This window comes from Calidris pugnax, unplaced genomic scaffold, assembly GCF_001431845.1.
Source record: "Calidris pugnax isolate Ruff unplaced genomic scaffold, ASM143184v1 scaffold208, whole genome shotgun sequence".
In the NCBI taxonomy this organism is placed as follows: Eukaryota; Metazoa; Chordata; class Aves; order Charadriiformes; family Scolopacidae; genus Calidris; species Calidris pugnax.
In genome coordinates, this window is record NW_015090967.1 from 438,200 (window position 1) to 454,852 (window position 16,653).

A 16,653-nucleotide genomic window follows, 5' to 3' on the forward strand; every position below is an offset into this window, starting at 1 on the left:
TTTCACACCAGTTGCTTTTGCCTGAACTGCATTTCAGCCAAATTCTGTACCATAAGTGAAATTCTCAGTCTTTTCAGATTCTCATCTAAGCACTTTGTTATACCAGAGTTAATATTTCATTCTTCTGAAGTCCATTCATTATTCCTTCTCTTGTTCTTTTTCATCTTTTTGTATATGTTGCCCTTAGGTAAATTTACTACCTGCTAACATTCTTTTTAGTTGAAGAATTTCCTGAAGGGAGAACCTAACAGTCAAATGTTAATTTTGACTTTTTTTGTAGCTTACTTTTTTTTCTTTCTTTTAAGCACGTTGTGTGAAGTGGATGGTCTTGTTATTTTGGCTGCTGCATCTGATGTTGATATTGTTGGGGTGTTACTCTGTTTGATACCTTTTAATAAGTATCGTTTCATCATCCTTTAGTTTTGTTCCTTCTAAACAGGAGATACAGCTCTATGATAACAGCAGGCCCAATAAGATGCCAAGTTAATGGTATAACATGGACATAAAAATAAAGAAACTGATTCTTAATCACTGGGCAATTTATTTGTAACTCCAGAATAGTCTAAAATTTTAAATGAAAACTTTGGTTCACAATTACTTACAATTTATCATCAAAATAAAAATTATTTTGTACTGTGTTTGTTCTCATTAGCCAAGCCCTGAGGACAAGGGAGACAACCTGTACAGCGTTTTAATTTGAAATTTAAAAGGCCATTTTTATAATGCATAATAAATACATTAAAACCTGGATGAGAGGCCCTCTGCTAATTTGCATATACTGATCTGTATGTTTCTTGTCATAAGTTTCTACTATAACTGAATTGAGAACAGCTGAAGTTTGAGTAACCTTTGAATTTCATAAATTAATTTTAGAAAAGGTTTATTTTCTTTTTGTGTTTCATATTCCTTAAAGATTGTTGTGTAATTTGCAAGTATTAGCCATTTTTCACTTAAAATAAAGTACTCCTGGAGACTGGAGTCTTCCAGTCTTGTAAATTTATAGTCAGTAATACATGCAAAAGCTGTTTTAAAGTATCTACACCACTGAACACCTTAAAATTACTGGTTCTAGAAATGGTGTACACAACAAGAACATGGTTCGTTATTCAAAAGTACATGGAGGGAATAGTAGAAAAAAATGTTTTTACATGTCCTCTGGAGGACTTTAATGTTAAGTGTTCTAAGTCCTTTAAAAGATTCATCTGGAGAAAGACAGCACATCTTAAATCTTGCTGGTTTGCTCTGCAGTTTACCTGGTTTGTAGTTTATAAACAGCATCAAATTAGTTTGTCTGATTTTTACTCTCAGCTCAGGTTTCTCTGCTTCACCAACCCATAGCTTAAGCCAGAAATTTTTATGTGTACCCTTGTATTAAGGATGAGACGTCTTAAAACAGGTCATAAGGGCCTTCTTCCTTATGACTGCTTTGAAATATACCTGATCTGCTTATTTCATCACTTAAAACATGTTTAATTTTTATTTTATTTTATTTTATTTTATTTTATTTTATTTATGTTCTTTTTTATCTATTTATGTGCTTATCTATATATATTCAGGGCATTGGAGCATTGGTAGATGGCTGTGCACATACATGGTTTTGCAATGCTCCTGTCTTCTGGTCTTGTTTTTACAAGCTGGGGAGGCCGACGAAATGGTCAGGTGTGCAATGCTCAGAATCTTCAGAGTCCCATCTCCTAGGTAAATAAGGATCTGAAATTTAAAATACTTTCTTCCTTCATCATGTGAATAGTACTTACCTTAATTTTTCAAAATTTTCTGATTTGTTTTGAATTAAAAGATAGTTAAAATGCTCATAGGAATTTTCTAGATGGGGATAAATGTGTAAATACCCATTAATAAGGATCCTTAAAAGTAAGTACACTTAAAATAACTTGTCTGTTGAAAATGGGACTTGGGCACTCTGGCAAATTTTGTTCCTAGTCCAGCACCATCAGCATAAAAGCACCCTTTCTCCATGCCAACCTTATGAATATATATTTATCCTGTGAGTTGCAGCCAGTTATTGGGAAAGTCATGCACCTGTTTTCATGAAGGTACCTCTGTCTTCACTTAATGTTGGAGCATAGGTCTGCTCTCATGCTGAATACACTTTTGACATTGAGAACACTCCTACCATTATAATTTGCTTCTGCCATATTAGCAACACATGATGTAGAGCTTCAAATAATATGAAATCCTTTCTAAAATAAGGCATCGTATGGAGTAAAAGGAAAGGGAAGGGGTCACTGAAAAAAGCTATTCAGCTGTCTGATTAATTCCTCATTTTCTTTGATTAATGCGGAGTAATTCATTAGAACTTCTGCTCTTTAAATTGACAATCCTATATAAATTTCAACCATCTTTAACTTTCATCATGTTCCATCCTTGGGAAGACTTTGTAATCACTGACTGGAAGACTAGTTGAGGTTGGAAGGGACCTCTAGAGGTCACCTGGTCCAAGCTCCCTGCTCCCGCACGGACACCTAGAGCCATTAGTGTTTAAAATCAGTATTCTTCAGCCCCACTATTGCTGTGGCCTCCTAGGTGAAGTCCTCTCCCCACTAACTTTTAACATTTAAATGGTCTGAGTTGCAATATTGGTTCCTATAATGTTCAGGGATTGCTACATCTGGCCCTTCTGAACAGAAGTCTTTTTCTGGTGTGTATTTCTAAACCATTTTTATTTGTAACAGAAGACAAATTTTTATATTTTTATGTTCTGTTCCCAGTTTGCATGGCACAGTATTATCAACACATTCAAAACCACAAGCGCTTGCTTAGATGCAGATCCTGCAAATGTACATGAATGTCAAGTTTTATGCTATAAAAATTAATCAAGAGGGTTGCTGAAGTATCTTATTGCTATGAATACTTAAAAATTATGTACACATCTTAGTGCTATGTGTACTTAAAACCAAGAGAAAATACTCCGTATTAGCTGGAGAGGTAAACAAATCTGCAGAACTAGATGTGCCTTCTCTGAAATTCTGTCAACAGACTTTGATGATCATGGAACAGTATCCAGAGCTGCAGATCTGCAGATATATTTGTATCTGTAAGGTGCAAATCAGGACCTAAATTGAAGTTCTGACCTCCTTTAGAGATACATTTAATCATTACGTGACAGATCTGATGACATGCAAGTGACCGGGTTCAATGCCCAGTCTCATGTATCAAGCTTTCTAATGTGTGGAACTTTTGTATTATGGAAAACAGATCTGTGACTCAATCTGTCGCTGACACGAGTTACATAAAATCATACGTAAAGGAATGCCTTTCAATGGCACATCTGAAAACCCGAAGTATTTGCCTTCCTCCAGATGGCATTTAGAATAAATGTTCTACATGCTCATTATCAAGGATTCCATGTCACCCACTGGAAGACCCAAAAATGTTGTTTTCCCTAACCTGGTCATCATTGAGAAAAATCTAAACTGCCCCTGACTCTTTGCTAGGGAGTTGGAATATACTGGAAGGAGTGTGTACCGATGGGTGCTAAGTGCTACCTTCCACATTGGTAATGAATTATCAATAGCTAAGAATTTGCTTCCTTCTGGACTGAAAAAAACAAACACAAGATGTCTTAGAAAAAATATTTGCCATGTCTGACTATAAAAGTTTGTGAATGAGTAGATTTTTCCTAGATTGAAAATTTTTGTACTCATGAAACAAGAGAGTAAATGAAATCACTGAATTGAGCAGGAAGGAACTGGTAACTGCTGTTTCAGATAACTGCATGGACTTAGAGTGGCTCTGAGGATGTAGGATGAAGGTGTATAGGTTAGTGGCTTCACTAGGTTTTTGGAAGAAGGAAGAAGGTAAGGAATTGTCTCTATGCATTCTAGTTCAGTGATACCTTTAAATATCATGTGGGAAGTAATCAAAGGAACACATAAGATTTTTTTTCTGTGAGATTTGAGACACAGCTTGTTATGACGCATTGGTATAATCCTTGTTTATGAATCACAGGCCCAGTCCATAGATGTATTTCAACATATGTCTAATTTTTAACATGTGGGCAGTTGCCATATGAAGACTCTCAGGCAGTTTTATATGGGATGTGAGATATATCCACATTCTTGCTTGGTATTGTTTGTGAAGAGCTGCAGCATTTTAGTCACGTTGAATGTGGATGAGACATTTTAAAAGCAGGATCAGAGCTGACAGTGGCAGACTTGCAGAGCTATGTGAATACACTTTTAGGACTTGCACCATACTATGTAAAGCATTTTGGATATTTTTTCTGGTGAGAAAAGATACGATGGTGTTAATTTGCTGCTGCTGTTTTCTGCATTTGGCAATGAAATAACTTGGTTGGTTTCAGCTATGTTAACTTTTATTCTGAAAAGCAGTAGTGTGTTTGAGAACAAAGAAAGGAAAACAGTAAAAGCCATTGTGAATGCCTGTTTCTGATACTGTTTATTTTTGCCTATACCACAGACTTACATTCAAAAGGCCAATTTCATATTATCTCTAATATGTTGTTACAGTAGAAACTCGCTACAGGTCATTTCAGAAGGGAAAACTGTAGCTTATAAAATGTGATTAACCAGTTGTAAAGAAGACCAATAATCTCAACAGTGTTACACTATTAAGGGTAGATATAAAGTTACCAGTACTGCCAAATCATTTGTACTCTCCTGTGCTACTAACTTTATTATCAGTCTGATCAATATTACACGGTTGGGACATTCTTCCGCTGTATACATGAAAACAATTATATTTTCCCAGCTATATTGTAATCAGATTATTTGCTTTCTGGGTCTGTAACTTTACTGTGTATCTTCTGTTTCTGCCAAATTAATTTATTTTTTTTTTAACGTGGAGCAGGAGGATTAGTAACTCGACTCATTTTGAAAGTATGAACATTTATCTGAAACTGTGTAGTGATTCTTTACAAACAGAAATTGAACTTAGTGAGTCTTGCATTTAAATACAACAAAAAAGGGGTATCGGCTGCTCAATGCAGTACTGCATGTTTGGAAACAGCTCATCAAAACACCTAATTAGGGTGCACAATCATTTGTTTTTCTTCAGTGCTATTAATATTTAAGATTTTAGAAGGAATGCAAAATCCCATGTTAGACCTTTTTAATTTTTAAGTTCTGAGACTGAAATTTTGCCTGGCTTACAACTTTTTCTTGATTTCTCTGATTAATAAAAGTTAGGTCTTCTGTAATGAATTTCGATGCATGCTGTTTGGCATTTAAGTGTAGCTTGCCTGGCACTGATGATTTATTTTACTTTTTAAAGGCCATGATTAAAAGTTTTATGGATGTCTACCAACTTGCAAGTTCCAGAATTGACATGTTAGTGAGAGAAACACCATCTCATCAGCTTCACGCTGCAGCCCTAAAGTCCGAGCTCCAAACAGCTTGTCTTCATGAAAGTGAGAGCTTACAACTGGTAAGTTTGCTTTTTAAGTAACTTTTGTCATTTGGATGTGGTTTCCTAGCTGTCATCTCCCTTCATATTGTATAGTTTGTGTAGGGAAATACAATTGTATCTCATTATAAACATAACAGAACAGTTAAACTAGTGTCAAGAGGAACCTTCTGAGCCTTTTTCTGAAGAGAAAGGGGTTGGTAAAAGTTAAGACAAGGATTAATTTTACTATTGTGTCTTCTACAAGGGCTTGTTCCTTGCTGCTGTGGCTGGAAAAGTATACACTGTGATTTCTTTGCTTTTGGCAGTACAGTAAACAGTTGAATTTTGAACCAGAAGAATTTAACCATGTAAAGATGCAGCACCATGTTAAAACAGAATGTTATTAACTGTGCATGTAAACAAAATGTTTATTAGAAGACATAATGTTTTTTTAAAGACAATTGTGGTTATGAATAATACTTCTCACTAAAGTTGCAGCTTTAAAATCCAATTTCAGAAATCATTTTTTGTCTAAAATGCTGTTACCCACAAAGATACTTGGACTTGTCTAAGGCTAATAAGGTGATTCTTCAGATCTGAGATCTTTCTCTAGGGGGATTACTGAATGCAGATGTACTTGTGTCACACAGGCAGGAGGCCAGACGCATAAACTGTCATAAATATGTAGCCAAGTATGTCTAGAATGAGACTGTGTAAGCCGTGCAACTTGCATACACTTGATGTATTTCTTTTCCCTCTTTTTTTACTTTTCCATGTAGGATAAAGGAGAAAGCTTTGGAATTTGGGTTTGTTTTTTTTGTGTGTTTTCCTCTCCTTCCTCCTTTGTCTTCTTTTATTCTTGTAAAGCAAAGGACCACAAAGAAAATGTGGATTGTCTGTCTTTTTGAAACAGAAGATGTGTAAGAAGAGAGCCGTCACTAATGCAAATGACATAAACACATTGGCAAATGTATATTCAAATGATGTGGCTGTGACTTGGTTGTTTCCATCAGAATTACATTAATTTCTTATCCTGCTTCTAAATTGGATCATCATAATGGGAAATTAGCACAAATAGAAAATATATTAATTGGTGCCGAATTTCAGTTTTAAGATCTTGAGATGGTAGCTGTTGAATGAAAGCTTTATTTGTGGCTGCACAGCCTTTCTAAGAAACTAAATGAAATTGCTTCACCAAAATCGTTTCTTTTCTACTCCAACCAGGCTTTCTTTATGTTTTCTACTAGTTTACATGTGTCCTGCTGAGCCCGTGCCCAGTGTAATTGGGTTGCTCCTTTGCCTGTTATGATTGTTTTTGTTGTTTAAATCAAGATGACCACTTGTGCACTAAGGATTGGGAAGTCTGCCAAACTTGCTGCAGCGAGGTTTGCTTTCATTTGAACTGAGAGAGCTTTTAGCAAAGATCATGCCTGTCCTGTCTATAAAGGGCTATGCAGTGGCTTGATATGTTACAATGGAAACAAACAGCTCATCTGTCCCCCCAGCTCTCCGATGCCTGTGATTGAATGCAATGCTTTTTAAGTAACTTGTGACTGCCTACAGTATTGGTGTAAAGATGACACTTTCTGTGTTGTAGTAGGATGTAGTTGGCCCTTCCGTACGACCCTGGGGAGAGAAGGATAGTTCTTCCTTTTGGTGCAGTTCAATTTGAACCTAAGCATAAGCATCAACAGAAACTAGAATAAAAATTAACAGAAAGTAGAATAGAAATTTTAATGTAAAGACAAAAAAATTCAGAATGATAGATTCTCAAGTTTCCATGAAAAAATTCTGTGTTTATGGTATATTTTGTAGTATTTGAGGTTTTATAAAGCTTGTCCCTAATACTAGCAGAAATTGCATCAAGCATGACTTTTGATAATTTCAGGCATCACAGCTTTCCAGAGTAACATACATTTTAAAGTTCCACCTCATATTGTTCTATTCTGATTTTGAGGACAAAGTTTTGCACAAAGCTTCTCTCTGTATTAAAAAAGTAGAACAAAATATTTTTTTCTTGATTATTTTAAATGAAAGGGAGTAATGAACATCTATTTGGTCTCAGAATTGCACACATTTTGTTGGTTTCAAACCACTGTGTTCAATCACGTGTCCGGTTCTAGTAACTTTACATGCAAAACTTATCATGTAGGAGACAAACACAGCACCCGGACTGTATTAATTGCAGATCTTCATACGATGTATGCTTGTGTTCCTAGAACACTAACCTATTGCTCAGTGCTGAAACATTTGTGCAGTGTCTTTCAGGTGGACCTTGTAAGATTGAGTTTTATCTTACCATGTTGTAGCTGTCTCTTGATGTCTTGTATGCTAGTTGCAAGAGGTTCTTGTCCTCCCAATTGTCCATTGCATCTAAGTTTGGGACATCCATCACTATTGATCTTTTCCATGTTCAGAAGGTATTGCTTTCCTAACTAACCTTTTTGTACTGAAATTTGCTAACTACATCGCCTTTCTCTCTATTCACACCACTTTTTCCTCTCCTGTTGCCATGGGTTTTACTGATAATTGTAAAAACAAAACTGACGCTATAAGGCAACATCAGTGATTCTGACTCCTCATCTTCTATCTAAGACTCTGAATTGACGTCTCTATCCTCGTCTGCTTCTAGTCCAACCACTTCCCTTCTCGTCAATAGTGTTTAGATTCTGAGATATTGCTGTGTGTGCTCATGCTAATGCCAACAGAGGGGAACAGGAAAGGATGTGATTATGATGGACAGAGGTGAGATGAATACTGGAAACACTGCAAACAGAGAAGAGAATTATTATGTGGGGTGAAGGGGAGTCAATATCAAAATGTCCCTGTACTCTTCTTTAGAGTCCAGCTGTCTGTCTGTCGCACTCATCTCTGATGATTCTTCCTCTGTGGAGAGAAAGGCCTGTGCATTTTTCATTTTTGAATCTCTTTAAATTTCAATATGGCTGAAATGCGGGTTATTGGTTTTCTACCCAGACATTCTTTTTCCCTTCTATTGTTCCCTATTCCTGTATTTCTTTTCTGGTTTGCTTTTTTTTTATAATTTCTCTTGGGTTTTTTTTTTTTTTTTTTTTACCAAATGAAATTGCTTTTCTGCCATCTTGTGCCTTTTTTAATTACACGATAAGCCTTTGGAGATACTGATCTTCTGCCAGTAGGGATTATTGTAATGTGAAAGTATTAAGGAGCACATAAAAGGACAACAATGCCAAAAGGTCCAGTTGGGCATTAAATTTTGTCAGCAGGGAAAGCTTTTAATAGTTACCATAGCAGCATGGTACAGGTACAAACCTGTCACCTCTGTGAAAATTCTCTTAGCCCATCTTTTCTGGTTTGCTTTTTTTTTATAATTTCTCTTTGGTTTTTTTTTTTTTTTCTTTACCAAATGATTCTGAAATTTCCCTGACATTTCTAAAATGTCTTTTTCTTTTATTTCTGTTATCAAACCACTAATATTTTGTAATAGTTTTTCTTTGCACTCGTAACAGTTTCACTTTTGTGCATTTCCTTGTTTTTTTAAAAAAATCTACTTTCTCTGAAGTGCAAGTACCACAGTCACAATTCTGTCCTTCATAACTTGCTGCATCCCCACATAAAAGCTGTATCTATAACTGGTAGAGCTTATAATAATATGAATTCAGCTAACAAGATGTCATTGATGTGGCTATGTGTGGGCTTGACTATAAGGATGTAGGTGAACAGAGGAGAAACGGAGAAGCCAGCAGTCAGTGTCTTACTTTAAATAAGATGGAGAATTATTTCACTGAGCACTGAAGTCCATACTAGGTTGGCACTGCCTTTTTCTCCATGAAATTTAATAAACTGTATTGTTTCCCTTTACATGTCTCTCTTTATGCCGCCTTATGGTTTCCCTTAGGAAAGCTTAGAAGGTGGGTTTAGTGGAAGTACTTCACTGGTAGTAACTAACTGTACACATGATCTGTATGTAAGCAGAGAAGATATCAGCTAAAATGTTTTTGTATTTCTTTTTTTCCTGCCTATTTCTTGTTCGGCAACATCTAGTAATATGAACATCACAAACTGGACTGTGCTCTGTGGTTTCCTATTAAATGAACACTTGCCAGTTACTTTAACAGGACGGGATTCTGCAGCTTTGATCCATTTTACTTCTTCTTCAGATACATTAGTTTACTAGTATACTTGCACTTTCATTCAGAGCTGCAGCAATAAGTAGGCTTTGAACTGGGAGCTTTTAAGTGCTGTACTGTGCGGTAGTATAGTCATAAGCAATTACTCTGTGGGTGCTGCGGGGGAACATGTGGCATCATATTAGTCACATGGCAAGCACATGAATCCAGGGTGTGCCTACTGCCAAGGAGTTTGTTGCTACAAGCACATGGTGGGGAGTCGGTGCAGTGACACTGTATTTTCCAGTGTGACCTGACACGTATAAGGAACTGACAGAATTCGATTCATTGTAACATTTCTCTAGAAAGTGTTTTTGTAGCTTTCAGCCCTGAGATTTTGTGCCTGATGTCAGTACTGCTGTTGGAATTTTAAGAATTTTAAATATTCTGGTGTCAAAAGAAGTTTGGCGTTGCCCTGATCCCGAATGTGCAGCTGATCTGGTGACATTCCTTCCTTTTTCTGCTTTCACTTCAGTTTCAAAGGAGAGTAGGAACTGAACGGGAAAATACAGTAATTTATAAAGACAATGAAGTGAGAAAAGCTTTGTGTGCACTGGGGAAATGGCAATTTGGGGAGCCAAAAGAATAACTTTACCTGAAGGGGGGAAAACGCGAGTTTCAGATGGGTGGGAGGGGTGAACTGAAAAGAGCAGAGTTCTCTGACTAACTATGAAAACAACTGTTGTCTTTGGATGCTTCTCCTAACTGGGGTTGAAAATGAAATCGTTCATCACTTTATGTGGCTTTGCATCATCCTTACATTTTCCCCCCCCCGCAGTTGTGGCTGTGTCTCTCCTTTGTCTGAAAATGCCTAGTGATACCACTTGAAGTACTGAAAAAACAGAAATTGTAGGGTTTGATAAGGTGAGAGAAACAAGTAGAATGATCTTAGGTGTGAAAAATCTGCATTTATTCTTGAGGTGCTAGTAATTGACATTTGCCCTCATATTTTTGTGTTGAGGAGCTGCATTAAGCGAAGTGTACGGTTTTCTTCCTGTTCAGAGCAGTGAGCTCTCAGTTCTCATCATCTGCTTGAATCCTATTCAGGGGGGCCAGAGAGAAAAGAAATATTTAAAACACAAACTTAGCATTTAACTACACCACTGACAGTTTCTTCCTACTTAGCCAGGCTGGTCAGGGCAGTGGTTTTACATGTCTTTCCCCCATACCTTTGTTTCCTTGTCCCCAGTTCAGTCTGTGTTTCAAAGCTGAGACCTGCGTCTAACCGGGATGCAGTGTCTTATGTTTAGAAATATGAGGACGGAACTGGAGAGAAATAAAAAACCACACAATTTGCCTTTTCACTTGCTGCATAGGAGAAAGGCACTCACTTCATCAGTGTCGTGTTAAATGTCAGAGAGCGTCTTTCATGGGCTGGAGCCATATCTCTTGTGTTAGGACATGGAATGACTGATGTAGCTGGGGGAATTCTTCCCAGATGTTGCAAAAAGCAGATTGGTCCTGGATAAAAACTCTGCTTGGCTTTTCCACTACTTCATGCTATCCTGATGCACAGTTGAACTGAAAAGATTTGGAATTGAACTAGTTTTGTGAAAGATTTGGAGAGACAAGTTCTTAATTTGCCTTGCAAAAAATAATCAGACTTGTTATTTTTATTGTTACCCTCTGCCTTGCAGTGTTTTCTTGGAAATAGTTTGGGACAGAATTCAGATAGTTGTAACTTTTGGTCAGTACTGTTAATTACCAGTGTGTGGTTTATTTACTGTGAAACATATGAATATTATTAAAGTGATAGTAAGTAAATAAAAATTTGACAGACCCGTGAGGAGAGTGTCCTGACTATTGAGGTGATAGTAGACATGGAAGAGTGGAAATACCAGTTCAGGCAAAAATAGAAAATTGTATTTGTAATATTTACTAAGCTTGAAGTCTCTATCCGGCTGAATCCACAAAGCAGTGATATCTTCCATAAACTGTTTTTTTACTGAAATATTTGTGTTTCTTACCTGCTTTTAAGCAAGTGGGCGTCACTTGCCAACCTTACTGCATAGCCAAGGAATGTGGGTGTCTTAGTGCAAATGCTCACCTTGTCATGTGGTACTGCTTACACAAGTAATAGTTGTAACCAAACAGTATAAATCATGTAGTTTAAATTATTTGCTCATTATATAGTACCAATAAAAAAAAAAAAATGAAACCAGTATTATAAATCACATTATGTAACTTAGGGCAAGGTGTTCAAAAACAGTTACAGTAACCCAACAACACACTTGCTATTTTGTAAAGAATACTTCCTTTTTTATGCAAAAATTTTTTGATACTCAGTATTCTAAGTATGTGAACTTTTAACTTGTCAGACCATTGTAACATATTTGAAAATTATAGTAATTTGATTAAAATGTTGCCTATAAGGCAAAAGGTTCAGTTAATAGAATCCATATGTAATTAAAATGCAGAACTAAATGTAATCAGACCCCAGTGACTGGTGCCTTCATATCGATAGTTTTACAGTGGCCTCTGGGGTTGAAAGTTTATGTTAAAGTTAGTAATGTAGCTGCGCTCCAGAAAAAGAGCAAGACAGTTTAGCCGACTCGACAGTCTGAATTTTAGGGGTATCTTCCACTGGCAGGTGGTAGAAGCACAAGACTGCTGTAGTGTACTAGTCAGAGAATTGCATTCAGCAGCAACACTGCTACATAAACATCCCCAAATGAAGGATCTTGCTGTGAGCAAGTAACGGTGGATTTTTAAAAATAATATAGTTACTTAATTTGTGTGAATTCATGTTTGAATCATCTGAAAGTTATAGACACAACACTATGTACCAAGCCACAAAAGAAGTTTAAAAAAATTTCCTCAACTTAAAAAAAAAATAAAAATTATTTTCTCTGGACAGTTTTAAGAGTCGACATCCTGTGTTAGAGTTCTCTAATCATCACCAGCACAATTTACAATCAGAACACACAGAGAGCCAGTTCAGACCAGCTCATCTGTTGACTTTGGCAGAACCCCTTAATCTCACTGTGTGCAGCTGCCACTTGAGAGCTGGGGACTCGGCAGAGAGCCGAAGGAGGGTGGGATGCAGGGTTGGTCAAGTCATGAACACATAGGCCTGCTTCATTTCAACAGCCGTACACTGCTTTTTTTATAGTCTTTTCATTTTACAGCCTCTCTCTTTTTTTTTTTTTTTTTTTTTTTTTTTTTTTTAAAAAACCTGAAATTAAATGAGGACCTCTCATGAGCCACTGCGCTCCAGGCATAAGAAATTGTAATGTCTGGCTTCCAGAAACTGTCCCGTCAAAATGTGCTTCTGATTAGGTGGCTTAATTACAGCTGTGAAAACAATGTTGATTTAGGCCTCAAGATTCCAGTGCATGTCAGCCGTTATTAGCTAGCCTTGGACTGAAGCCACCATTTTAAAACTCTGTACCACTAAAGTCACACGCTGCCTGACAACTTTTTATTTAGGCAGAAATGTTGCCAGAAGCAACACATTTTATGCAAAATATTTTTCATTGCGCAAATTTCTAATGTGACACTGTTGATGGACATAAAATGGGTAGTTACGGGTGGACTTCACCAAGTCCAAAAGCTAACTTTTACAAAAAAGAAAAAAACCCAACCAGTGCCCCCCCCCCCCCCCCCCCCATTTCAAATAGTTTTTATAAAGTTTGACTGACATAATGCTTAATTTTAATTCCTTTAATTCAGTTTTATTCCAAATCCAGCATGTTGGTTTAACCACCCAATTTTATTGCATCTAAATTTTCCTGACAGTTTCATTTGCTGTTGGGAAATAAAATTGCCATTTTTGCAACATGGGAAATAATGGCTAGTTTCAAAACCAATATGTTTGAAACTTCCTTTGCCTGAAGCAGCTTAAGGCACACACTCAATTTACTTTAGGGGAAAAAAGCTCATTAAATAGTTTTTAATATTTTAATATAATTTAAGTAACTGCTTTCACAGTGGGAAGGCTTATTAGGCCCATGTATTTACACCTGCAGAGAGGTAAATGTTTGGGTAATTAGGTGGTTTCCAATACCAACTTTTCAATGTAGTTGCGGAGTTAATGCTGTAAACACTGTAGATGGACACAATGCGTTCGCTGCATTCAAATATTACATTTCCACTTGTAGTATTTCGCTTTCAAGTGCTTAAGAAGGACGTTTAAGTGGGGCTGGGTTGGTTAGGATTTTTTGCTTTGTTTTGTCTGTTCTTAAAGTCTCCTTAATGACATGAATTGGCTATGGAATGTGAGTGAGTGTGTGTGGGTGTTAGCTCTAGGCAGAGACCGGTGCTTTGGAAAAGCAAGATCTACATTCTCACTTCACAGTTGCCATGAAATTCCAAATGTCCATGCTGTGCGGTTTAATGGAAACCATGAAGTTCCTAAATGACCGCAGGTTTGTTCCGATGTTAAGCACAAAACAAATCTTTCAAGTCATTGGCTGAGTTGCAAAAAAGGAGGGTCATGTTTTCAGGAAGCTAATCTCCTTTCCTTTTTTTTTTTTTTTTTCCCCTTCATGGTTTGCATTTCTATGGCATTAGAAATGTGTTTCTAGTGAGGTACTGGAACTACCAGCTCACAAACAAGGGTCCTCAGTTCCCAGGGCTGAAAACAAGACGCTTGGAACCTGAAGCTGCATTCATCTCTTATCCTAAGTGCTCGGGGCAGTGCAACAATTGTACCTCCCAGAGCAACTAATTGGAAATTGATTTAGAGAAACGAATGATTTGGATGAGGAAACATGTCTAAAGTATAGGTTCAAGTTTGCCCTGTAAAAAATTGTCATGCATTCGTTCTCTGTGGGCAGTAGGTTAACACAAAAAGGAAGTGAATGGCTGTGCTTATTTTCGTTCAGTTTTTGAAGGAGAAACACTGGAACGAGCTGTTTTTTTATTTTCTTTGCAAAATGGTACGTGGGTTTTCCTGAATCTGAATGTTTTAGAAAGGCACCAGTTGCTGTGGAGGGCAACTGTGAGTCCGGAGACAGCCATGTGATACCGTTCTTTTTACGAGATGTTTTTGCAGAGTGGTGTTTCAAAATGTGTTTCATTGGTAATATGCAACGAGTTTTATTCACCAGCTGCATGTGTTTGCTTCCTGTTTTCTGCACACCCTTGTTTCTTTTGCTTTCTTCCCACACCTCTCAAAGTGACATTTTCAGCACATCAAATTAAAAAAACAACTTGTGTATATTATTACATATACTGCTAATACTGTAGTAGAAATAAAAGTATTGGGAGTGCTGAACAGGCTGTTATTTTGAGAACTGAATATTATAGAGCAGGACAGTTAACCATGGGAAAAAGTTTTTACAAAAGAACAGAGCCGAGGACACAATTTTACTGGCTTTATAGAAGAAAAGGAATATTCTCTACAAAGGCAGACAAATTCACTTCTTTCCAGACTCAAGGACTTTTACTGAGGCCAGAAGGTGCTTCCTCCTCCCTTTTGAAGAAGTTATTTCAAGAAAGAGAGCTGGGAAGCTTCTATTATTCCCTGTTAAACTGTGGGTTAAACACAAAGGGAACGTCTGTTTGTTCTGAGACTGTGAATTCGCTGAGAATTTTTGTAGGGGATTAAAGCGTAGCTGTGCCTGAATGAGTCTAGCTCAGATGCTTAAATGGCGAATGAATCCGTGCCATCCAGATTGTCATCTTCCTGATTTTTTTTCTTGACAGTTTAAATTGACATCCTAGAAGGGGTACTGTTGTGAATAATTATTTTCGTATTCTGACGCCTGTTTGGTTTTGTGTTTCAAGCTAAGTATGTAAAGTACTGTTTATAAGGAGAAAATTCAGTGCCGATATTCAGTCATTAGCGTTGAGAAACAGTGCAAGATGTGTAGATGCTACCTGTGAGTTGCAATTCAATTGATCGGGATGATAAGTGGGATTTTTGATGCTTTTCTGGTGTTTTGTGTTTACTTTGTACCAGTACCTCATTGCCCAGTTCACAAGCAAAAAAGACAAGGGAGTGAGACCGAGGACAGTGTTTCCAGGAGTCTGCCTCTCTCTCAGCTGCTCTCAGAAATACATATATGTGCAGCTTAAAATGTAGCATGGATAATGCTACATGTACCCATTTAAAATAAAAAGAAAAAAAGAGAAATTCGTACTGACATTTAACTGGGTTGGGCCTGGAGAATCTATTTAAGCATAAAACTACATTTAAAGTTGTGGGGAAGTAGGCATTCCCCTCAGAGGATGTAACTTTAAGTGTTTGTAAAGCAAAATCTCACGTTTAGAGGTTTTTTGTTTTCCTCTGGATGGCAGGGAGAAGACCAATGCCCCACCACCAGAGAATTCAGTGCCAGCTAGTGGGCAAACTTTCCTCCAGAGGAGACGACTGTTTCTGATGCTGTATCTCCTCCTCTTACCCTCTGCTTCTGGAGCAATGGCTGGAAGGAGGGTCATGGGAGCACAAGGCTGGGTATCGTCTCCAACCCGTGGTCCCACAGCAGATCTCTCAGCTGTCAGACCTCACCTCGCTAGGCCAAGCAGAGGAGGAGTGGGTCCTCCACAGGCCAACGGGGGATAATGAGAGCAATAAAGTAGGGTAGCTGTAAACCATAGCAGTCTCCTTTACTTTGTGCCTCTCTGGAATTTGCAGAATTGGATTGTTTTTCTGTTGGTTTGGTCGTGCTCTTTTCCCCTGCCTTCTCCTACAGTTGTGCGTGTTTGTGTCCTTTTCGACTGAGAAAATAGAACAAACCTTAGTGTTCCTTTTTGTGACATTTTTACAGTAGAATAACGTGTTTTTGTAGAAATGCGTGTGTTAACCTACTTCCAATGCCTGATTGCTTGTGTTTTGTAGTTATAAAAGCAAGAAAGTTAATGTGAGAAAATTTTTAAAAAATCAGCTTTAAAATACATTAGAGAGTATGACTTGCAGAGACAAAAAGGCAGGAAATTCAGAGTTAGGGCATAAAGCATAACACTGTTTGTAAGTCGTAATCTTATTCCTGTAATGTTGATATGATTTAAGGGCATACAGTCAGCAAGTTACATCTTAATGTTTGTTTTTACTGGGTTTTACATATTTAAGTCATACTACTTAGTATTTACCCAACATTTATTTATTTATTTATTATTGTTGTTTTTAAATTACGCATAAAAACTTTTCGTGCAAGTCTGTAAGAAGCATATTATGTAGTGAAGGCACAGTTTT

The 16,653-nt window shown here is 37.2% G+C and overlaps 1 protein-coding gene across 1 annotated transcript in view; it reads left to right on the forward strand.

The window, feature by feature from the left end:
* CCDC171 (coiled-coil domain containing 171) overlaps window positions 1–16,653 on the forward strand; it is a 152,176-nt gene that overhangs the window by 123,162 nt on the left and 12,361 nt on the right. The window contains exon 23 of the mRNA XM_014952582.1: window positions 5,254–5,406. Coding sequence (XP_014808068.1) covers window positions 5,254–5,406 — 153 coding nt within the window. The remainder of the gene's footprint in view (window positions 1–5,253; window positions 5,407–16,653) is intronic.